General features: G+C 39.5%; 1 protein-coding gene across 5 annotated transcripts in view; it reads left to right on the forward strand.

The window, feature by feature from the left end:
- sema6cb (semaphorin 6Cb) overlaps positions 1 to 24,398 on the forward strand; it is a 149,380-nt gene that overhangs the window by 74,556 nt on the left and 50,426 nt on the right. For all 5 annotated transcript variants that reach the window (XM_085472125.1, XM_085472128.1, XM_085472129.1 and 2 more), the window contains 5 exons: positions 8,845 to 9,047; positions 14,088 to 14,202; positions 15,647 to 15,704; positions 18,773 to 18,829; positions 20,296 to 20,397. In XM_085472125.1, coding sequence (XP_085328251.1) covers positions 8,906 to 9,047; positions 14,088 to 14,202; positions 15,647 to 15,704; positions 18,773 to 18,829; positions 20,296 to 20,397 — 474 coding nt within the window. In that variant the 5' untranslated portion in view covers positions 8,845 to 8,905. The remainder of the gene's footprint in view (positions 1 to 8,844; positions 9,048 to 14,087; positions 14,203 to 15,646; positions 15,705 to 18,772; positions 18,830 to 20,295; positions 20,398 to 24,398) is intronic.

Below are 24,398 nucleotides of genomic sequence, written 5' to 3' on the forward strand. Positions count from 1 at the left end.
GTACCAGAGCAGACAACAATGTACAGCATCTGAACAGAGGTGTTGTATTTCCATAATGTCCATGCAGTTGAATCAGTTTACAGGGAGAACACCTGATTTAACATTTAGGATGGTATCAATTAAAATTGGTTTGTCCTTTATAATGTATTTAAGTCAGCCCCCTCGCCCCTAAAACAAGCAAACAAACAAACGCAAATTAAATAAATTTCCCACAGTGCAATACGGAAATAAATTTACCAACAGTTCAGTGATTCCTTTTTGTAGTTATAATTGGGATCCTCAAACACATAGTCAAGGGAAAGTCCTCTGTTCGATTTGTTTGCCGACTTCACCTGTGAGGTCAGACTGGGGTTCCTGAAATAGAAAGTTAAAATTGGAAACACAAAGTAGAGAAAACAACAACAATCGTCCCACTTTTCCCCCTTTGCTCTGCATTTCTCATCAGTGGCCTCTGGGGGTATCCAATTATGACGCCCTTGAGGGAATGACAGTGCTTGGATTTCTGTCAATACAGGGTTCAGGTAGTGTTTCTCAATAACATTGTGAATTATTGATGACTGAGAGATTGAAAGGAGAACGGGGTAGTTAACATTCACTTTTATATATGAAGAGGAGAAAGAGATGAGGGAGCTAGGTTAGCACAGATGCTGCCCAGCATATTTTAAGCTGATCTATTTGATTAGAAGACCCCAAGGTAAGTCTCGATTTAAATGCCATAAGGACTCCGGAAGATTGAAGGTGGATCCTGACTGACAGGGAGCACAGAATGTTAGTGGAATTATAGGCCTCCCTGAAGATGAATGTAAATAATTAACAGGAGGGAGACGATTGAAGAGGATTTCACTGGTGCAAGCCTTATCCTTCTTCCACTGATAGCCCTTTGGGTTTTTTTTCGCCCATTGCAAATAGACATGAAGACGATGGATGTTGCCTGCAGCGGTTTTGCAGATCGATCAGAGAACCGTCTCACTGTCTGAGTCCTGCATAGATCCCCCTGTGTGAAGTCTGGCCAACTTGATGTCTGTAGAAAGAAGTCCTGAGAGCAGGCCTGACTGCAGGCAGGGCTACTTTTCTCCAAGAGTGATGCCCAAAGCAATTGGTGTTAGCCAGCATCATCTATCCATTCCTATTGAATCCATGCTGCTCAGTAAGACGCCAATATCCTCATTTTTGCTCGAACAACTGACAGTGTACATTATTTATTGCGGAAACAGTTTCCAGACGTTTGTTTTCTCTCTCCATCAGCGGGGTTGTGCTTTGATATCAGCTCTCTCAAGATCTACCATCTAAGCTTAAGTACAAACCACACTCTGGTCCGTGGGGATTCTGTGATGAGAAGAGAATGGAGATTTCTGACATGGGGTGACAATCGATGGCCTGTGCAACAGGACAACCCATCACTTGTCTGAACTCTGCGGGCACTGAGGTTAAAGCAGCACTTTCCTGGGAGCAGGCTGAGTGGCATTGATGGCGAGGAGGGTCCCAACCTCCCCTGACAGACATGTCTCATCCCGGATGCCATCTTGCCCTCTCTTTTCCATGGCACAATGCAGACACTGTGAGAATAAGACTACATTATACTGACACCAGGCAGTTGACATACTAATCCAAGAACTAAAGGACTACAGGGACCATTGATTTTCTATTCTCGGTAAAATGCAAGAAGCCAGCCATCACTCCTCTTTGACCTGTGATGCTAATGGACTTTTTAAAATGTTGCCACAGTGATCCCCTAGAGCCGTTCTGTTTTTGCCACTGCAGGACCTTTTGAAAAGCACCAAAATCCCAGTTCCTTTATCTGACATGTTTGTATTCAGCACCCCATCTTCGATGTCTCTGCTGTGTCAAGTGTTTGTACATAGCATCTGCCTGGCCAGCGACAGGTAACACTGGAAGTCTGATTTAATAATGAAAGTGGCATTATAAACATGAACATAAGTGTTTCTTTTTATGTGTTAAAATATGTTTAAAGATCTTTTTATCTAGGTTGTAACTACACTACAGTGAACTGGCTTGTACCATGTGCAGCATCTACCTAAAATCTCGAATCCACCTATGTGTCTTGTGGGGGTTGTTCTTTCAATTATTGTCCAAGGCTCCTTGATCCCAATTCCAATTTGCAACCACGGCGTCTTTGCGGTGAGCCATTGGAAATCTAATTAGTGAAGTTTCTCCTGTCTGGGAGGGTTCAGGGCAGAGTTGAACTAACTGGCAAAGGAAAGCATTGCTTCGAACATTTGTAGAGAATATTTCCAATGAAGAATATTTTCAGGACATTTTATTTTTCACATCAGCTTTTGAACGTTAACCGTGGCTTTATGTGGAAATATCTGAAAGTATGCAGGAAGAGCAGGATTTGAGTGCTTGAGAAAAACAACTCAGTGCAGATGGTGATGTGCTGTGTGATTTGTGTCATGGGACTGCAATGAGATTGGTGATCTGATGAACCTTCCAAAGGGAGTTTGGGGAGGGACAATATGGCTCGGGACTCAACAACGAAATGATTGTCTCACCACACACCATTCCTATCATGTGTTGTTTTTCCTCCGGTCACATTAAAATTCCCCTGCAGTTGTTTTGACAGCAAGACCAAAAATAAAAAATAAAAAAAATCATGAGGCAAAAATATTCATTAGTTTTACAAAGCTAGAAAACTCAGATATGGTCTGTCATTCAAATGTTTAAATTTTTTATTCATTATGTGGATTTTACAGTTGGGTCCATAAATATTTAGACAGAGGCAACTTTTTTCTAACTTTGTTTCTGTACATTACCTCATTGAATTTTAAATGAAACAACTCAGATGCAGTTGAACTTGAAAAATGTGAGGAAACAGCATTTTTTAACACAACCCCTTCATTTAGGGCATCTGATTTTATTTCAGATATGTGTCCCTGTAAAATCTCTAAACAGCACAGAAAGTCCATCACAGAAGATTAATTGTTGTTGGAGCAGGTTAATGGAGGTATAAAGGGTGCCACAGATACACTAATGGAAAATGATGTTTCGTAAAGCATCTCAACTCTCTATATGCCTTCTTGCATGAATAATATAACACCATGACCCTAATTGTATATCCAGCAGTCAGGGTCTGTTTTCTTCGCGTACTCTTCTGCCTCTCTTGCTAAGTGTTCACTCTGTAAAGCTTGAACACAGCGTCCTCAAACATACCCCACACTTGACTTATCATGTGGAAGCCATATTCTTGGTGTTATTATAGCACCCAGAATAATAGCCTATTTTGTAATGGCCTGCTGAGAGCAGAGGGTAATGTGGCTAATTGTGTCTGAAATTATCATGGAGTCCAGGGATATGCTCGCTCATTATGCTGACCAGTGTTTCCTGCAAATATGTGAGAACAGAAACTAGTGTGTCTTCAGACAAAAGATTCACAGCCAGGGGGCTCAGAGATATCAAAGCCCACAGAGGTGAAAGGTAGACTCAATTCTGTGGCTATCAAAAAATGAGTGGATTAGCCTCCCCACCACTGAAGCACGGTAAGATCTGGGAATATTAGAGAGTGATTTTTGCATCAGGATTATGCTCTGCTGCTCAGTTGTGCAGCAGGTGTTGTCAGAAAACAGAAGTCCCAGGAGTTGACAGGTGCATACAGAGCAATGCAGCTGATTGAGGATGAAATTGAAATTTAGATTTTAAACGTGACTTTTTACGGGACAGTTATTGTCAGGCAAATGGGGACGCAGAACATAAAAATTTACTTGCAGGAGTTCATACATGAATTTAAATGACTGCATGGCTCAATTCATGACAACGATTTAAGGTCATGATTTCTTATCGTTTTAGTCTGATTTATGCATTAGCCCAGAAAAGGCCTGGATTCTGTGTGGATTCATTTTACAAATCCAGATGCGGTGCTGTTGACTAATCCAAATGAATGTCAGATTATCAATGGTGTGCCACAACATCCCAGAAACACTTACCCCTCCAAAGAGGCCCAACTGCCAGTCTCTCACAAATTGCTTAACACGTCCAGTTCATTAAAAAGAAAATGATCCAAGCCCTCCCATCAAACCCTAGAACACAGAGAGTGAACATGGAATAGGATCAGCACTGGCCTATATCCTTTGGACAGCTGTCAGCTCACCAGCTATCCCTCTCTCCTTAGACTGCACAGAAAGTCATTAACTGATTAGACTTTGTGTTAGGTTAAATTAAGAGAGCTCAGAGTTCCAGAGGGTAGTTGATTTGTAGACACATTTTTCAGTGTGCTTTGCTTTGTCTGCTAGTGTAACAGATTCAAAAGTATAGTTTATGCTCGTTTCCAGTCCTATATCTTTATGTTTCTTTGACTTTAGCGGGGTAGCTTGATTTGATTTCCAGTTGGAAAGGAAATATGCATCTATCTCATAACCAGCCTTGGTGCAGCTGTTCAGTTCATCCTGTCTAAAACAAGCTGCTTTAGCTTTCCCTTTAAGCCAGCTTTCTTTTGATTAGCTGCCTCGTGTAAACAGAAGGTTTTAACTGTTTAGCGGTTGTGCTCACAGCTGTGGCTGTGAGGACCATATTAACAATATCACCTGTTTTTGATGTTACACAGACCTAATGGCATTAAAAACTGTTGAAAACGGAGCTTTTAGGGCAGACTGAAGACTGTGCTTTTGGCACAAAGGAGTTATTTGTAATATACTGACCTCACTATTTGGAACTTGGGCCATATTTAATATAAGAATCCACTATTGAAACAGCGTCTGTTTGAGAGAAAACGGGGAAATAATAAGTCTACTTTAAGCTGTACAACCAGAACAATGTCAGCGATGGAACAGAACTAAAGGCAAGAGCTTGGACCTTCAGTACGTAATGTCTATCTGCAGGAAATCATCTGATGGAGCACCAAAGACTGTTTATTCTAGGAGAACAATTTTAGTAAAGCCGACTTTAGGTACAAATCCCAAAATGAAACTTGTTTCAATATCTTCCATCCAGAAATTTCCTATAAATATAATATACTGTGATGTTTGATTTCATAGTTTCAGGTAAGCAGTGTCTCTAAAATAATCAATGATGCTGCATTCAGTGCCTGATTCACATACAATAAATCACACCCAGAGAACAAATTTATAATCAGGTGAAATGTTTGATATGCACTGCACAGTGTACACGGCACAGAAATGAGTATTTAATCTTTTTCAAGTGCAGAACTGAAATGTTTTTTTGTGCAACATTGATTCATTGATGTGAGCTTCTTTGGGGAGCCTCATTTGCCAGCATTTAACTTAAAAGTTCAGCAGCTTGTGGAGTATATTTTCGTATGATTTGAGCTCGCCAGTATTTCACACTTGAAATCTGAAGGTAAAAATCAGATTTTCTTTTTTTTGGTGGGGGGTAGTTTTTAGCCTTTATTTGGTAGGGCAGTAGAGGGCAGACAGCAAAGAGCAAGGGGAATGATGCAGGAAATAGTGGGTGGAATCTAACCAGGAGCTCTACTTTTCACATATGCTCAACCAGGGGTGGGTGATATATCCAATACACTCGATGAGTATAAAGACAAATCCCTTTTGTCTAGATTTGCAAGTATTTATTTTTGTCACACAGCTTCTAGCAGTAAAGTTTGAAAAATGTCTCCAGCACCAGTTCAGGATAATGAAGTCCTCAAGCTAATACTGTATGCACAAACCATGTGGGGTATATTACTTGTCTTGCATAAGCTCTTGTACTCAGTATGGTTGTCTTGTTTTCACACTCTGTTGGTTGCCTTCCTTTAGCTAAGTAGGTTGTCAATAAATGATCTCTGCCTTTCTTTCTCACAAGAATATAGTGTTCCCCGGACACGCTGCTTAGGTTTATGTGCGGCTCTGCGTATTCATGATGAAAGTGGATAAATTTTGACATTCGGCTGTTTTATTGGTAATTTAACGCTATAAATGACAAAAGTTTGTTTAGCCTTTTTCTGCCGTGAATGTTTTTGACGTTTTAAGCGACGTTTCTCACTTATTTGTCTTCATAATAACATCATCTGTTTAAATAGCTGCTTCGCTGGCTGGGAGAAAAAAAACAAAGCAGCCAAATTATACCATATGAGGCTAATTCATCAGGTATATCGCTCTCATATACTTACTAAGGCAGGCCACACAAGCTGCTGTAATTCACAGAGTAAACACAAACAGACACTCGCCTACTCACGTCGATTTATGGTGTTGTGATCATCGCTTGACCTCATTGCTAAATGCAGCTTTCTGCCTGCATTTAAATGAGGCACACTATTATCAATATTGATGACAGTTCATGTCTCTGTTGACTTAATTTTCTGCTCCCGCTTAAAACCATGTGGCCCAAGTCTCACTGCCAAGCGACACAGTGCATAAACTTGGGAGGGCTTGTAAGAACCCCTGTAGAGGACACATTGCCCTCAATAAATTGGCAAGGAGTGCAGGTCATCACGGTTTGAAGTTGGTTTCGACAAATCCCTCTTCCATCCATCTGTTACTGTCTCTTTCCTCAAATATCAAACAGATGTGGAAATTAACATTCATGCATAATCTCAGCCTTGTGTACAATGTCTGGAGCTGTTAATTATTCCCACACAGACACCCGAGTCCAACTTTTATGCAAACTTTTTTTTTTAAAGGAAATATTCGCAGAGCTCCTTTGTCAAACACTTTATTGAGAATGATAATCTGTGATTTGAATTCTTGGAGGTGGATGAGGTTGCAACATCTTTACTTGATAAGCTGTCATTGATGGTTTTTGTTTGTTTTGTTTTTTGAGATCATTGACAGATACTGCTTGTGGTGTTATTACATCTTTCTTTGACTTTTCAGTTTTGAAATCTTGATTTCGATGGCAGCACCCTTTGTTCGGCTACGGAGTTGTTCCTTTAATTATGCAAGACAAGTTCTTCTCTCATGCTAACAAACGCACAACAACAAATGAATCACTTTCTGTTTACCACCCAACTTTTTTCCAAAGGACGTGCTGTCTGTACATTTGAATGTTTTTAGCACCAGGTGTTCAGGTTGATAAATGCAGCAAGTATTTGTACTATTTAAGTATTAAGCATTTGAGTGGTACAACCTGGCACATGCATCTGTTTCCTTACTCTGTGTGCTTCAGTGCAGATCTGCTTGCAGGTCATGTTAACATTTTCTGATATCTGTTTAAAAGCTGCTTTTAAGCAGTGAGCCTTTTGAGCCATTTGAGCCTTTGTGATAATGGCCCAGGAAATTTTCCTGCCTTTCTCGGACACTAACCCACACCTAAGCCCAACAGTGTTTGCCAGTATTGAAAAGATGCCTGATGCAGACAAGGTCCCGTTATGTGATTGATTAGAGAGTGCATTTTCATCTGTGAAAATTACTTAATAAATCTTTGAGGCTCTCCAGCTTGGGTTTGTGACTTTTCTCACATTGATTCTCAATTTCATTTTTTTACCCATTACTATTCATTTTTTTAAACTTTACCAATACATTGCAGTCTGCATAATGAAATATTTTGTCATTGTAGCTTAACATATCCATTCTTAAGTTATATTTGTATTTATTTTCCAACTTCTGAATTGTTAAACCTTTCTACCCAGAGTCCTAAAAGGCTGACTGGGTATTGCCACCACCCTGCATGGTGGGTGGGCGCAGCGTGGACACCAAGAATCACAAAGAAATAGAAAGTTATGGGAGAATTCAAAAATACCAAAGATAGCTGTCACTTCCAAAAAGCCAATCATCTTCTTTGTAGCAGAATCTGGAAACATATTAGCCTATTGTGTTGTTGCATAAATTCCCACAAGTGAGTTTCCTACACTTTCAACTCTGTGGCGGCAGACATATCTACTCTTTACCATAATAGAAATCCATGTGAATGTTTCTTTTGATCTAATATCACAAGTCCCGGTCACCATTGCCTTTAAATGTACAGCCCTGTCACAAATTATCCAGGTATTAGCTTGGGCCTTTTAACCAGACAGACAGGTGTGGCAATTCTAAACATTTATGGTCCTGACCTATAACTCACAATTGATTCTCCGTATAAAGCACATAATCCTGCTGCCACTCTCTCACTGGTGCAAACAGAAATGTTGAACGTTCTTGCTGCTTCACTGTTTTCATCTTTTTTGTTTTGTTTTTTTATTTGATGGTCTCCACCTTTAGTTCCTCCTGTAAAAGCATATAGTTGTATGTGAGAGATGTTCACCCTGCTCATCCTCATTACATTTCATCAGTTTCAGGCTCTCTTTGGTGGCTCATGAGATTATGGAAAGTCTTTAAAGCCTCCTCATATTTCTTAACCATTGGTGACTGTTGCAGTTGAAGGAGCTGTTTTTGCACAAAGCTCATGTGTGAGAGCCACCTTTTAGAGGTGATATTTAAATATGCACAGGAGTGACCTTTTACCTTTTACTAAATTAAACAATTGCAAGGACATCTCGCCATATCAGGCGGAGCAAGGAGTGTTTATTGTGTTTAAGACACGGTTGGGCAGTGAATGTTTAAGTGTCCTTCTGGTCAGGGTCCTGCAGCCTGCCTTCTCTCCTGGTTGCTTCCCTCACACGTCTGGTTTGCTCTGACTCCATCTGCCTTTTTTTAATGCATTTGCACTCTTACAAATCAGTGGTTGGGCGGACACTCAATCACATCACTGCATTGGCATGAGGCATTGCATGCTAATAGGAACTAAGATGCCACCTTTAAACATTACTCTAGTCATTCTTCAGTTATGTAATTGTTGCCTTTTAAATTAGAATCTCTATAAAATGCATCTATATCCAATGCGTGCTACTATATTAGAAGTCCATGTTACAGTGTTTGACTGTCTTAATTTTGTTACACTGAGGTGTCTCGGATGTCATATTGATAACAACAATGCACCAACTCTGTGCCTTTTCTTTTATAGGTTGGTTAGGTGAATCTGCTGTGGGCCATGTGTTACTGGTGAGGTCTCTTCCTCTGCCAAAATGAGGCTGATGGTCGTCTTGCCTCGACCCATCCTGCCAGCCTTCCTGGCTCTTACCTTTGTCGCCTTCTTAGCTCAGCTGTCCTCAGGAGCCACGCCGTTCCCCCAAGACCTGGAACCAATCAGCGTCGTGGGCAGAGAAAGTAAGTTCAAAATCTGTTGTTGCCATGGTGATCTCTGTTGCAGGAGTACATGTAAATCTAGAGCGAGGGTCACTAAGGCATATCTCGTCACTGGGGGATATAGCTTAGTGAGGTGGATGTGTTTAAGGCTATGTTTGCAGCAAGCAAATCTGTAGATGTTTATTCTGCTGCTGGAACAGCTATAATTAAATTTATTTGTTGAGCTCTGCGCTGACTCGGTGTCGAATAAGGTCACTTCAGTTTTAGTATGCATGATTAAAAAAGGTCTCAGTCAGAGCGGAGGTGCAAACTTTTAGCAAATTTGTAGAATAATTTTGATGTAAAGTGTGTAGCGCTGTTTTTTATTTTTATTGCCCATGTATCTGATTCACATTAGGATACAGCTGGGTTATTTAGACTGTCCAACAGGCTAAACATTGTTTTGAATAATAAAACATTTATTGTATGTGGCATACAACTGGAGTGTGTAAATAATGTCTGCAGTATATCATAAAAAGAACCTTTTCACAATGCTCTCATGTAAAAATTCTTCTTCTTTGATTTATTTAGCTTGGTGTAAAAGTCAGCAGCCAAATTTCTCACAGTAGCTTCATTTAGCACTGACTATGAACAGTTGCAGGAAAAATGACTCAGCTGTCACTCTGTGGGGCTTTCATGTGTACTACTACTGACTGGTGTGCAAGAACAGCACTGACAAGAAATAAACAGCAAATATTTCTTTCCTCCCTTGGTTTAGATCAGAGTTTGGCAAACTTGTACTACAAAAAGAGCAATTTTTCAGTATTTTTTGCAAAGCAAAACAAAACCCCATCTGTATGCATGCACAACACATACATACTGCTGTTATAATGAAGGTGACAGCTGGTTAGTTTACTGACATCATAAACATTCTTCATTTTAATTTTCATATTGAGCTTTTTTTCCTGATAAAGAGTTGGATCACCACTGATAATCAATACTTGTCCCTACCGAGGAGACAGTGACTACAATATGGATTTTTTTTTTAGTTTTTTTTTTCTCTTTTAGTTAATATCACCTGACTTAATTAATGTCTGAATTGTCCATGCTCTTCAGTCCCTAATAATACCATAATTTAATTAATTCAAACACATAATAATGCTTTTTTTCCTGTAATCTTTCATATGAACAAAAGATTTTCATAGCACAACTGTCTCAGCCATATTCCAATGACAGTCGATAGAAGCTAATAATGAATTATTACCCCGGCTCCACATGTTACCACAGCACAAGACATTAAAACTTCAGAGCTACAGCTGGAAACCAGCAAGTTTTTGATTTAAGAGACTCTTGAAGACTTCTAACAGACTCAAGACACTGCTCTGTTGGACCACCTTAGGGACACATCTGTGGCACCCAATAACTGGGAAGGTCTACAGAAGAGGTCTTGGCTGCTAAATGTAATGGCCCATAATTGATTTAAGAGGTGGCTGAGACCATGGCCCACACAATGTAATTGATCTATCTGGAAGAGAGTAACGCTACCATTAGCAGAAATAGCTGTGCTAATAGTGCTATATGTGGAGCTCCGTCCCAGGTGTAATGAGAGCAATTTGTCACTTCTAGTTCCAGCAGGTGACAGCATGGCGCAAGGTCCCTCGCAACTCTGAGACATCCATTATGAATCATAGTACTTCGTCAGGATGAAGTCTATGAAATCATACCTAAGTGACTCCTTCTTTTAGAAAGCGGACAAATAATTTTTCTTACACTTTTGTTTTTGACTGACACCGTGCTGTTTAAGTTGGGCATATTTAGGTTTTCCACAGCCAGTGCAGCTGATACAGGTTATACAGAACATGAGGCTATTAATAAAATGTCTAGTCTTGTTTAGGATGCATACACTACACTGCCTATTTTCATGATTGGTTTCAGGCAGCTTTTTTGCTATTCTTGGTTCTGTATAATGTCTGAAAGAGGAACTTTCTTTAATCTTAGCATCTTACACACACAACCTTTTCCTTTGTATGTTAGAGGCAGCCAATCAAGAGATACTGTCCTTAAGAGGTGTTGAAATCACCCAATTCTTTGAATCTTTGGGCTGAAGGAAGGACAATACTCGGTGTATAAATGCTCAATCAACAATCATTTATTTCCATACAATTCAACAGTCAGAGCATTACAACGTCCGGACGGGAGAGATGCCTGCAGAGGTTCGACAGCATGTCTCAAAATGGTGACGGGTTGCTCAGCTTTTTATAGTCTCTAGTGGCCCCCATCTAGTCGTAAAAGCCAAAACATCACATTTTTCTCTGTTACAGCGCCTAAGTTATGACCTCGGCAGTTGTTTCTCTGCTTTCTGTAAGGTGGGGGTGTGGAATGTGGTCTATCTATCTCCCCTGTCTTTAGACACAGAGTCTCCTGCTTACAACCTTCTCTTCATGATTCAACAATTAAGCATGTCAAGAAAACAGTGTAACACATTCCCAGCAGATCAAGGATACAGAGTGATGCACATTTATCTAATGAACTAATATGTGAATATGTTCTGTTAACTCAAAAGTATAATGAGAACTAAACTACATACAGCTCACACACTCTATATTAAAGGGTATAATGTGATCTACAGCAGTATTCTAATTCAACTACTTTGATTACATATATAAGGTAACATATAATAACAGAATAATCTAACAGAGGGACGTTGTTAAGGTTAACCTAAAATCTCTTGTTTCAGTCAGTGAATGAGGTGCTGCTCCAAGGTTCTGCATATGATAAATAAGAATTATTTTGAACAGTTTCTCATGCAAATCAATTCCAACAGAGTTCAAGAATAAAACCCTGCAGTTGAAAAAAGGGCATAAAAGGTTCCTTTTAAAAGTTATCATTACTATGCAGTAGCAATAGCTTTTAAATATTGAACTAAGTCCTAGCAGTTATGGATAACATGTCATAACTTAACGCGTGTCCTTGACAGACTGTTTCCCCTTTCTTTCATTTGTTCTTTAAAATGCAATCTTTGAAGTGCAGTTTGGGGAAAACCTCTCAATACAAAATCGGCTTTACAGCATATCAACTTTACCTACTCCCATTGTCCATGAAGACTAAAAGCTAACCATCAAGATGGTCAAGAAATAACATTGTTCTTAATACTACAAGTGTTGCTGGAGCTTCAATGTAGGATTCAGGTGTAGTTCTTTGAGTACTTCGTCTTATGAGTTGTACGTTCTTCTCGTTGTAGTGATCCTAAATGCCTTGAGTCATTATCCTGGGGGTTTTCTGCTAGCAATGACCTAGCCAAGCTAAACAGGGTGTGAAAGTGCTAAAGAGTAATTAGAAATCCTCATTTGCCAAGGGGGAGGATGGCAGGGCGGGCTGCTGAGCCACTGGGAGTCTCTTCACCAGACAGCACAGCAAGGTCCAGCACTCAGCCAGACATTAGGCATTTAAATCTTTAAACAGTCGATTTGAGACGAGTGGTTAAAGGAGCGTGTACGGCTCCCTGTAGAGAGACTAATTTCAGATTGTGGTGTATTTCTAGGGGGGATTGCTAATTCAGCAGCAGCCCAGGTCAGATGGGAAGCTTGAGGGCACTTAATACAGTACTTTACAGACAGAATGCTCTGGCCTTCAGCTGAATCTTTGCTTAGTTAAAAAAAAAAAAAGAAGACAGCAGGGGAAGTATCTGTGATATGGAAGACAGCGTGGTGTCAGTATTGAGCCAGGCTTATTCCATTTTTGCCTGAAGGATCTTTTTTTAATCAAGTTTTTGAAAGGCATATCCATCCACTGGCTGACTGTTATTTTGTTATTTAAAGTACTGGACACAATCTCCCATTGTTTAAAATAATATTGCCCTCTAGTGAGTTCGTCTGCACTTTGAGTAAGGGAAAGAAAATGAAATTAACATGCGGAAGAGGAAGAAGGGGAAGCTGAAAATCAGCCATAGTGCACCATAAAGTTTATATTATATCACTGTTTCTTTGCACGACTTCCCTCAGTTCATCTTATTTAACATTTTATGTTTGTTTTTTGTTTAATGATTTTCCTGTTGGTGTCATTTGTTATAGAGGCACTTTACCAGGTGAAGGTATTTAATGGCATTGATGATAACACTAAAGACATGTTCACACATGAACTTTCGGAGGTTTCGGGAGAATCGCGTTGGGATATTTTCCTTTCTCACACGTGTCATGCAGCAGTAAATGGTTTGCGTTGGAGTGAGTACATCCTGTCGTTTCTGTGACAGGGATGCATGCAGGAGATGGAACACGTGTCGCCCACTAGTTGGCCTACTTGCACATTCAGCACAATCCTGCATCAGACAGACCTTGCAATAAGGACCTCACAAGAGTATTTAATGTCCAACATTTGCATTTTCGCGTGCACTCTCCCTGATAAGTCCTAGAAAAGTTCATGGGTGCAGTGCATGCATGAAAACGGCTTAAGCTAAACTTTCGTGACCTTTGAAACAGGTGAGACTGATTTAAATGTGACAATTAGAATGTCTATTCAGATGTTTTTGATTTGTTTCTTTGTTCTCACTTGGCACAGTCCCCAGACATGTCTGCTCAGAAATGCTTACGAGGAGCCAGTTATTTAAATCAGATTGACTTCTACGACACGACTGCCTAATTTGCAGCTTAGGATGCTATTTTTCTCCCTGATCCACCTCCACAAGTGTGCATTTGCATACAGTGTGAGCTCAGGGTTTTCAAAAAGACGACTAAATTGTAACCTTGGGTTAGTGTTTCTTAAATTGCTAATACTACTGTGCATGAAATTTTTAGCTGTCGTTGTCAAACTGCCTCCATAAATGTGAAACTGAAAAATTGCTTTTTTTTTTTTCTTTTTTCAAAGGGGAAAAAAACGCCACTGACATTTGACAAAGACTGGAAATCCCTTTCCTTTATTCCTAATTTTAGTTTTAAAATTTTGATTCCACGGTGAACTGTCACAGTAAAGTTCTGACATTCCTTTCCAGTTGGGTTTTTTTTTTTTTTTTTTTTTTTGGAGGGGGGGATGCATATGACTGTCTTATACTCGAATAATTTCTTCTTCTCCATCTTTTTGCCCGTGCAGCGTCGTACCTCTACCCCAGCTTCCAGGGACTCATGTCAGACAATGACACTGTCCGCCTGGGTCTGGATTTCCAGCGGATGCTAAGGATCAACCACATGCTCTATATCGCTGCACGGTCAGTCACCATCACTCACCTGCTAATTCAACATAACAAAAGATATAATATAACAATGTTTACATTGTTTACTGAAGTTGAAAATATGACTCAAAACATCTCATGTAAAACGTTGACCATTACTTCATGTTTAAACATACAAATATTAGGACTATAAGGACTAGGGATATTTTCATACATGTTTTTTACCAACCTACTGTAAAATCTGTACATTTATAAAGGGATAGTTAATAATGATGAATGATGACCTTACACATTTATATTCATTAGCATCCGTCTATAAGTCTGATACTATGTTAACATGTGCATGGTTGCACAAAGGCTTCAGTATAATAAATATTTTTGTGAGTAATTATAATCATGTTTCTTTAACCTAAACCTTTATCCACACACTTCTTAAATAGTTTGATAAGCAGCCAACAAGCTCTGAATAATTTATCTGAGTATATAAGCAACACATTTACCCATTTGGAGTTTTTATTTTTTTTTTTTTTTAGCCAGTAAAGCTAATTAGTTTTTTTTTTCTGTTTTGCAGCAAAAACAGGGCAAGAGGTAAATGGGCTCTTGAAAGGACACAATGAAGAAAGACAAAATTTGCAACTAATTGTCAGGGCGGGAAAATAGCCCAGCAAAAGAAATCAGTGTCAACAGTACAGATATTATATATTAAATGCATAATAAAGAACTCCAAGAAGGCCAAGTGAAAGTAAAAAGTGATTAGGGGAAAAAAAAAACATGGCTACAGAAACTGCTTCTTGCAATTTTGCATTTATGTGAAAATGTAAAACTTCCAAAAGGTAAATGTTTCCAAAATAAAACTTTTAGCTCTTTGTGAACTATATCTCAGGCAGCACTTCTGCATCAGACTGCTTTCATGTTTGCAGTTTGGCAGAACCTCTGAAGTTTTTTCAAGTGCATTACACAGCCTAATTTGCACATTGCTCTGCTACTCGATGTGTTTTAGGTTAATTATCTAAACAGTACAGGGTTGCACCTTCTCTGCCCAGTTGCATTGTGCAAAATAAGTTCTGCTATAGTGTTTGGCTCTATTTCAAAATAAAGTGCTCCCACTGCCAAGAACCCAGTCCAAAAAGTTATAGAGGTCCTATATGCACATAAACTGGCTTAATATTTTCTACAGCTGCGTGCAACAAATGCATTCCTCACTTCACAAAGTGATTCATATGGGTTTTGTCAATAGTTGGAAAACTCCTGTGATGTCCTGAAGCCAAAAAGCCAATAAACCTTGCCTGTTAATCCACCTCCCAGTCTGTGTTGCTGCACAGCTGTAATCAATTGCACTCAGAGAAAAAAGGAGAGTTTTGGGGCAGGTTTTGGTGAATTGGTTAAGTTAGATGCTTCTAAAGCTTTGCATTGGGGAAAAAAATATGAAGGGTTGCAAAGAAAGATGACATCAATAATGTCATGACTCACTTTCTTGCAGGGACCATGTGTTTGCCATCAATCTTGCAGCTTCATCTGAGCAGATAATCCCACAGCAGGTAAGTGTCTGTCTGCTATCATGATTGAAAATCTTCCAATGTGTTTACTTTATTTCGATCTTATACAAAAAAACCCCACCATAGCTATATTCTAGTTCAACATAGAACTTTTAATTGATACATGTGTTTAGGTCGATATTCATTTATTTAAGGACATTTTATTTATCTTGGATCATGCACTTGCCATTTGCTTTTAAACCTTAACAACGGTCTGTGGATTTTTCTGAATGCAAAAACCTCACTTCAGAGGTAAATTCTTTCTGTAAGACTTTGACATTCAAGGAACGTTTGATCTCTCAATCCTTCGCGATCAATACCAATAATGTGAGCGTTATCAGGCTTACTTGACTATTTTGGTCTGCTAAAGTTGAAATAAGTTTTAGGATTCTGTGCTCATTAAACATAAGATTAACTTTAAAGTTGTTCACATAAGCGAACATGGGCTTTTACTTGCCAATAGTAATAGTCTGGATAATACATCACCAGGACAAAATAGACCTGAACCCATTTTAAGGAATGGTTTGAACCAAGGTAGAGCTCTTTGTGCCGCTTTTCCTTTCTTGTACATTTTTTGTTCTTTTTTTTGAACAGTGGTGTATTTACAGGGGGGATGGGCTGTTTTTTTGTATCTCGTTATTTTGCTTCCTACCCTTTGCCTTTCACTTTCATTCAAGTATTAAGCAATCTCTCTTCAGACATCTATATCCACTACAAGTGGAGCGCTGCTCTTGTTTGAAGTGCCATGTTCACTCCTATCTGAATCTCATTTGTCAAACATGATTGCACTTAAATAAAAGCCCTCCAAGGCTTGGACTTTTGTTTGGTTGTATATAAATTACTGCCAAACACGGATATTTATTCTGATAACACCTCTGTTCCACACTGAGGACATCTAAACTATTGATTTGGGTGTGGAACAAAACACAAAGAAGGGGAACCTTTGAACAAAACTATGTTAGTCGTTTTTTCTACTGGGTTATATGAGGACTTGAACATTGAATGTGTGTATATGATGTGCATTTTTTCTCCCAATTCACCCATACTGCTGCTGCCTCCAGTGTGACAGCAGGAACTGAGAGGCAAATTATTAAAGACTGTATGAATACACCGCCATCACGTTCTCGCTGTCCTACCCTGTTATCCATCTGAGTTCAATTGGTGGTGTGTGACTGACTCATATCAGAAAATGGTGGGTCCCCCATCATCATAGATCCATTCCTTCATGGCGGCTAATTTTTAAACTAGCTCTTCATTTTTCACACCGGGCGCTCATTCGCATTCTCCCCTTCACCAGTCTCCTCGGGCCTGGGTGGCCAAAAGTAATTATTAGTAAACCGAATCGAGCGTGGACAAGGTAAAACCTATTACCATAAATGCTGAGTCCTACTGAATCATTTTGGACCTTCACAAAATCACCTCAGAGGTCTTCCAAACAAAAGTCTTTTTCTACAGCAAAGTGTTGGCTGTAAAATCAGTGTGCCATGTATTGATTACAAAATGATGGATTTGGTGTCAAAAATTTGACTCATGATCTTGAGTTTTATATAAAATAAGTTAGACCAAAGATGTACACCCTCGAGCACCAGGGACATCTCACCTTTAGAGTGAGGTTGGCAATGTGTAGTTTTCCTACAGACAAAATAATTAAAATGAAAGACCAAAAGCAGGAATGAATGACTCCTACTGTAAGTTGGATTGTCTGTATATCACAAATCTGTGACTTGTGCTTTATTTTATTTTTTTTTATCTCTGTCCTGTCTAAACTATCATGCATTATCCTGCTGCTTGAACTCTCATCCATAGAAATTGTGTGATGACTATTTTATATCCATTGTGCTCAAGCCAAGTGAAAAAAAAAAAACAGGGTTAAAAATCCAGAAATGTAAGAGAAGTACTGAGATATGTTTTAATTCTATTTTTTGACAATGAGAAAAATACATATTAATAGTAACCTTAATCTTTTATTCATTCATTATCATGTTTATCTGAGAAAGTGGAAATGAAATAATACTAACTTTGTAGATGTACCCTTAACTATACTGAAAGCTGTCTGAGAAAATTGAGAGGCAGCCACAAGAAATGGAGAACAAGGTACCTGTGGGATGAATTGTGCTTCAGGGACTTGTGGTCCAGCTGAAGTGAAACCTCAGCTTCAGTAAAGATTCAAGATGCATTTTAAACCGGTGTTGCTTTCTGTGAAGCTTTAGCAAAGACATAAAAAATATGCACGGCACTGTACAATATTACTTTAACCAAGTATGGCATTGGATTTGTGGCAAATATTTTCATTTGGTGTGGACACATTTACCTAAAGCTCATTTCACTCAAAAATGTATGTTATTATGTGGCAACGAAGAGAACTCTTGGTCTGGATATCGACCAACTGCACAGAAATATTGAATACTTCAATATTGGCAGCCTTCCACTCAAGCTAGCCAATTTGTTCCCAGACAGCCAATTGAGCCATGCAGCTCTTATCTGCTCACATGCTATTGAGAAATGAGTTTAAATAATTCCAAGTATTTAGCCTGGTATTGATAAGTTCTGAGAAAATTTGGCCACTAAATTAGTCAGCAGTTGATGGGGGAACATTAATCCTTCAGCTGGCAGAGCTTGTTAACAAGCTGATGGATCTTTTTCAATAAAAGCCTGCTGAACGACTAGCACGGCTACAAAAAGTGTATTTTGTCGTGTCTACAAAATAAGGACAGGGCTTTTGGCCAGCAGGTTAATTGAAGCTAATTGACTCCTCCTTATATAGACAGTGAAGTGTTGCGAGCAGCGCTTTGTGTTTTGTTTCACTCGTGTGTGCATTTTTACAGATCCAGAGATTTTTTTTTATCACTGAGGCACCACAACTGCCCACTGATGAGCTGCTCGAGCCACAGCAGGCATCGCTGATATTTCTCTGTTTGCTTGTTTTTCTCCACAACAGTTTATTGAAATTAATGAGATTTTCATCACAGCTGTCTCGTAATAGCACTTGAACGATTGGGAGCAACAAAAGCTGGGATGGTGAGAAGCAGCTTGTCTTTGAGCTGACAGTTGGCTCTCTGTTCATTTTTCAGAAACTGACATGGAAGACGAAGGATGTGGAGAAATGCACTGTGAGAGGGAAAAACAGCGTGAGTATAATCTTCCAGACACATACACATTCTCATCTCGTTCTGTTTTCGGTCTTGGGTTTCACTTCTTAGGTCTTCTGTTCTCTGTATTTGCCACTGCCTTCATTTCCTGAACAAGAGAAGCTTTTTAATGAGCAAAAATAGTGTGCAGGTAGCTTATCAGAAATGCAGCCATCAGGAGAGACATACTTGAGTTTTTTGGCATCACATTTTTCTCTCCAGAGCAACGGTGAAACCCCAAGAATCGCCCTGAGGATTACGATAATGACTGTGAAAACGCAGAAAACTGTTAACCTGCTACAACTCCTTCTTTGATTGTGTTTTCTTCGCACTCTATTTGCTGCCATTGGGCTCCATCTTCTCGCGGTACAGCATTTCATTTCATTGCTTTGCGGATGATCTACAGATTTATCTACCTTTAAAATCAGGATCAGATCAACCGCAGCTCTTATTACGCTGCCTTGACGACGTTAAACAGTGGTTATCATTAAATTTTTTACAGCTAAACGAAAACAAAACTGAGGTTGTCATTTTTGGCAATTCCAATCATATCGACAGCACGTTGGGTACCCTCTCCTCGTATTGTAAAACACATGTAAAAAACCTCGGAGTTTACATTGATGGTTCTTTTAAATTGAATAAGCAGGTGAGTGCAGTAGTTCAGTCCTGTTTTTTTTCAGCTAAGACAGCTAGCCAGGATAAAGCCATACCTTCCGGCTGACGTCTTCGAGCGTATCATCCACCTTTTTCTTACTTGCAGATTGGACTACTGCAATTCATTGTATTATGGCCTAGATCATGCCACCATCCATCGCCTTCAGATGGTTCAAAATGCTGCTGCTTGCCTGCTAACCGGTACCAAACGGAGAGAGCATATAACCCCAATTTTAGCCTCTTTACACTGGCTCCCTGTCCCCTACAGGATCCAATTTAAACTCTTACTTATTGTTTTTAAGTCACTCAACGCCCAAGCCCCCCCCTACTTGTCAGAGCTCCTCTCTGCCTATGCTCCAGGAAAACCCACGAGATCTAGTTCAAAACTATTGTTGTCCATTCCTCGGACTAACCTCAAATCTCGTGGTGATAGATCCTTCTCTGTGGCAGGTCCCAGACTTTGGAATAGTCTCCCCCTTAATATTAGATCTGCTCAAACTCTTGAGCAATTTAAATCTTTACTAAAGACACACTTTTACGCTCTGGCTTTTAACACATTATGACCCAAGCATTTTGGATTTATCTGAATTAGTTAGTATTGTTTCAATTCTTCTATTTTATTGTTTCTATTGTTATTATTGTATCACACTGTAGTTTTTAATTTTATTGTTATTGTTAAGCACTTTGTGCAGCATCGGCTGTTGGAAATGTGCTATATAAATAAATCTGACCTTGACCTTTTGCCGTGCCAGGACCCACAACGGACCGGCTTTATGATGTGCAATAATGTCCAGGTCTTTTTCTCCTGACAGGATGAATGTTACAACTACATCAAAGTTCTGGTACCACGCAACGACGAGACATTATTCGCCTGCGGCACCAACGCTTTCAATCCCACCTGCCGTAACTATAAGGTAGGAAACCGTACACCCGTGTGCCACCGTCTGGCCTCAATTACAGATAAGAGATCATATTACAGCTGTTTTGAGGTTCCCTGTCCTTGTATATTTTGTCAGCTGGATGCTGTTATTTGATTTGCTAATGGAAATGACAGTTTAAGCTAAACTCATGCCACATGCACACGAAGCCCGTGAGGTGTTAAAGTCATCAGGATGACAGTTGAAACCTTAAATTCAAATTTTATTTGTCTCATACACAGTACGATATGCAGTGAAATGCTTAGACAACTGCTCGTGACCTAAAATAAAAGACTATGAATAAGATGGCAGAACTTGAGTGATTGTGTGGTGGTGCTTGAAATCCTCTATTGACATCTGTGATAAAATATCTCATAGGTTTGATATTTGTTTTTATGAAATAGAAAAACATGTCATGCACACTTATGGAGAACATGCCCTTAAGGTTGGGTAATAAATAAATAGCTGGCCAGGGTGTCTTGGAGAATAACACCTTATAGCAGCTGCACCAGAGATAATTACAATGTTTCATCATAATATAATAGAGCAGTTTGAACAATTGAACTCTACAGCATGCATACATTAATTTACTATTAAAACTGGTCAAATAGATGAATTGCATAAAGTGGATTAAAATAAAGGTCAGGCATGCGTATGGAGCCCTGATTATTGTAAATAACAAGCTGATGCAGTACATCTGTAATAGTCAGCTAGAGCTCGAACAATAGATTAAAAAAAATGTTAGCAGCACTTGGGGAAAAAAGACATCTACTGTGATGTAACACCCACAAACACTGCCACAAAGAGAGGTCGTTCCAGGTTGAATGCAGCATTCGTCAGCTTTAAAAGAAGTCTGGCAGTCAGCACTTCAGCGATAATACAACAAACAGCTGTGAGCTTAAGCTACAGGCACGCCTAAAAAGATAACTGGAAAAACTGATTTAAGACATCAGCAGAGGCAGAGACGCGCAGGCTGAATGCAGACAAAATAAAGAACCAACTCTTAGATGTTGAAATAAACACACACAAATATGGAGCCCAAACATTTAAATATTAGCAGAGTATCTGTACTTAAATATTACTGCAATGTATTCCCATATTTGTGTGTTACATAGACTTCAAACTTCGATGTTGATAGAACAACGTGTTGGTAAAACACGAAGAGCAGACTGTTGACTGAACACAAAGTATGCTGATGGTAGCTTGATTCATACCTCTTAGACAGCAAAGCTGAATGAGTGGGGAGTGGGAATATCAGGGACCATAATGGCACAAAGTTTGAGGCAAATCCATGCTAGTACATGAGGCTCTCAGATGCACCTAGCCTCCCTGGTTACCCCTCCACTTTAGAGATAAATAACAGTGTTTATAGCCAGCTGAAAGCACTATATTTTAGCAGGAGCACAGGTACAATTTTTGTGCGGACAATGTGAGTGTAAGTCTTCCGCAGTTTGAGGACTATTGGGAAAAACCTGACAGGAAGCAGTGCAGTGGAAGCTCTGAGGTGACATCACAGCTCTGGACTGGGATTCACAGCAGGCTATTAGAAGAGAAGGGAGTAGACGTCCTACAGCACCGACTGTAAATCTAAGGGTGTGGGGGAGTCTGCAAACCAAAGAGGAGTTGAATAACTCTAGACTTTAGTTTTTATAGTTTTCTTCTTCTCCCCAGTGCGCTAACCCACAAAGTAACTCCTGGGGTTTCCAACAGTCCACAACATTAGAAATTAATTCGAATTAAACATTTTCAAAATAAGGGATTATTTTGAAGAAGCATAATGGATCTGCTGTAGAGAGCAAAGTAAAAACGTTTTCTGATGGCTCCTTGTTTCCTGGTGGATGCATACTAAGAAGTGTAATTAACAATATTTAACCAAGTGCAGTGCATAAAGATAGCTGTTTAATTTCTTACTTTTGTAAAACAAAAAATAATCTGCCAGATGTTTAAAATGAGAGTTGCCCTCACTGCAGAATGATTATGTCTAGTTTTGGGAAATCGGAAGTCATTCTACTGAACGATGCTCAGTCTCGTCTCGGGGCTTATAGACGCAGGATCTCCACAGGCTGATGTTTGCTTCCAGGATCAAATCCTGTCTCAGTCATGTCCTGAAGGTCCTGTAGAGAAGTTGATATAAAATGTTTAGAGAACTGCGTAGCGACCTACATTCACACATTATCATCGTTTCCCTGCCACAGACTCAATTTTGGTAAAAAGAGCAGCTTTACATTTACTAAAACACATCCACACGTTCGTTCTCTCTGCAGCCTCCAACGCCCTTTTTTTTCTGACAAGAGATGACTATCCACACAGCTGGGGAGAGAGGGAGGAAGTGTAAAACATATCAAGGAATCTGTCTCTGGGAATCCACGAAAAATCTGTGGAAGACAGTAGGGGATTGGGTCAGAGGCGTGTGTGTGTTGTTCAAAGAAACGAATGGATGCCCAGCCATGCACTGGCAGCTTGACTGACCAGGCTGCTGAGACAGCTGGTGTGTAGACAACAGTGAGGCTGTCTTCAGCATGCGGTTACGATACAACTAAACCTTGAAGCATCAAATCCGTCTGTCTTCATGTGCCCACTGGGGTAACGACCCTACAGTCACTGCACAACTTTGCTGAATCCTAATTTCTCTCTGATGTTCTCTCTGAAATGTTTTTGGGGGATTAACAAACTGCTGTGAGGAGAAGTTGGCTGAAAACTGGTGATTTTTATTCAGATGTAAACAGAATTAATTCTCGCTTAAAGAGGACCAATCTTCAGATGATTACTGATTGGGAACTGAATGGGACTAACCATGTTTGTTTTGTTTTCTTTGTTCAAAGTCCTCCTGATTGTATTAATGTTTTCTTCTCATTAGTTACACCATTTAGTAACATCAGAATAATTTTCTTGATGAATTTTCGGGGTTCAAGGTTTCTTAGAGGTTGAAAGCTTCCATGGATGCGAGATTCTGAGTCTATTTTGGAGAATTAACTTACTTCGTAAGTAATGAACAAATACTGTGGAATGCACCCAGTTCCTTGCAAACATTCCCAGTGTTGAAAAAATGCCCCAAAATTGCTTCTTTTTTACCAGTCTTACATTAAAATTTTTAACCATGTTTGTTTATTTAAAGATTTTTTTTTTTTTTGAGAGGCATGTTTTTAATTTGCTTTTTCCTGTTTTTCTGCCTTCTCTGATTCGTTAAGCTGTAAAACACATTAACAGCACTTTATCTTTACTGCTGTTACCTTCACTTGTGCAACTCTTCACCTGTATTTTTGTGAAAAGCACTATTTACCAAATCTAATCAAAGTTCACCTTTTAATGCTGAACAAGAGGCACATTCAAAAAAACGAACTACAGCAGTGTAATTCTTTTTATTACTGCAACAGCAGCACAAAATAAAAATCTCAGTCAAAGCACTTGAAGCTACACCAAAGTGATATTTGGGGCAGAGCTGTTGTGCTGGATTACATCAGCTTCAGGAGTGTAGTGTAGCATAAACACATACTCTGTTAAGAATCTGAAGTGTTTTGTACAAATCCCTTGAGACATTTATGCACAATTTAGAAGGCAAAAGTCTATTGTAAGGTTTTGTCTTGCTTATTTTCTCCTCTACTGCATGATCTTATTGCCAAATGTACAGGGAGCAGGCAGTCATTACCCCACCAGAAATGTGAAGTCGTTTTTTATAGCTAAACTGGTGTGAACGAGCTCAGTCACAGGGTGCTGTTGCACCACAGTTAGCTGTGTGGCTGCGCTGGAGAATGGATTACAACCCATTTCCGGTCTTGCGTATTGCCACAAAAGCAAAGTCCGTAAAGAGTAGATACCAACCAATGTTCCCTTAACCTCAACTCATCGCGAGTGAATGAATAGTGGCATTGTAAAGCGCTTTGGGTGCCTTGAAAAGCGCTATATAAATCCAATCCCTTATCGCGGCCTGGAACAGCAGCCTAACTCTAACTTAACCCTAAGCTTACAAAACATATCCATACCTGACAGTGTGAACGTGA

The sequence above is a fragment of the Copadichromis virginalis genome, linkage group LG11 (genome assembly GCF_057382275.1).
Source record: "Copadichromis virginalis isolate Kocher_CV1m ecotype Utaka linkage group LG11, C_Virginalis_male_GT1.1, whole genome shotgun sequence".
Lineage (NCBI taxonomy): Eukaryota > Metazoa > Chordata > Actinopteri > Cichliformes > Cichlidae > Copadichromis > Copadichromis virginalis.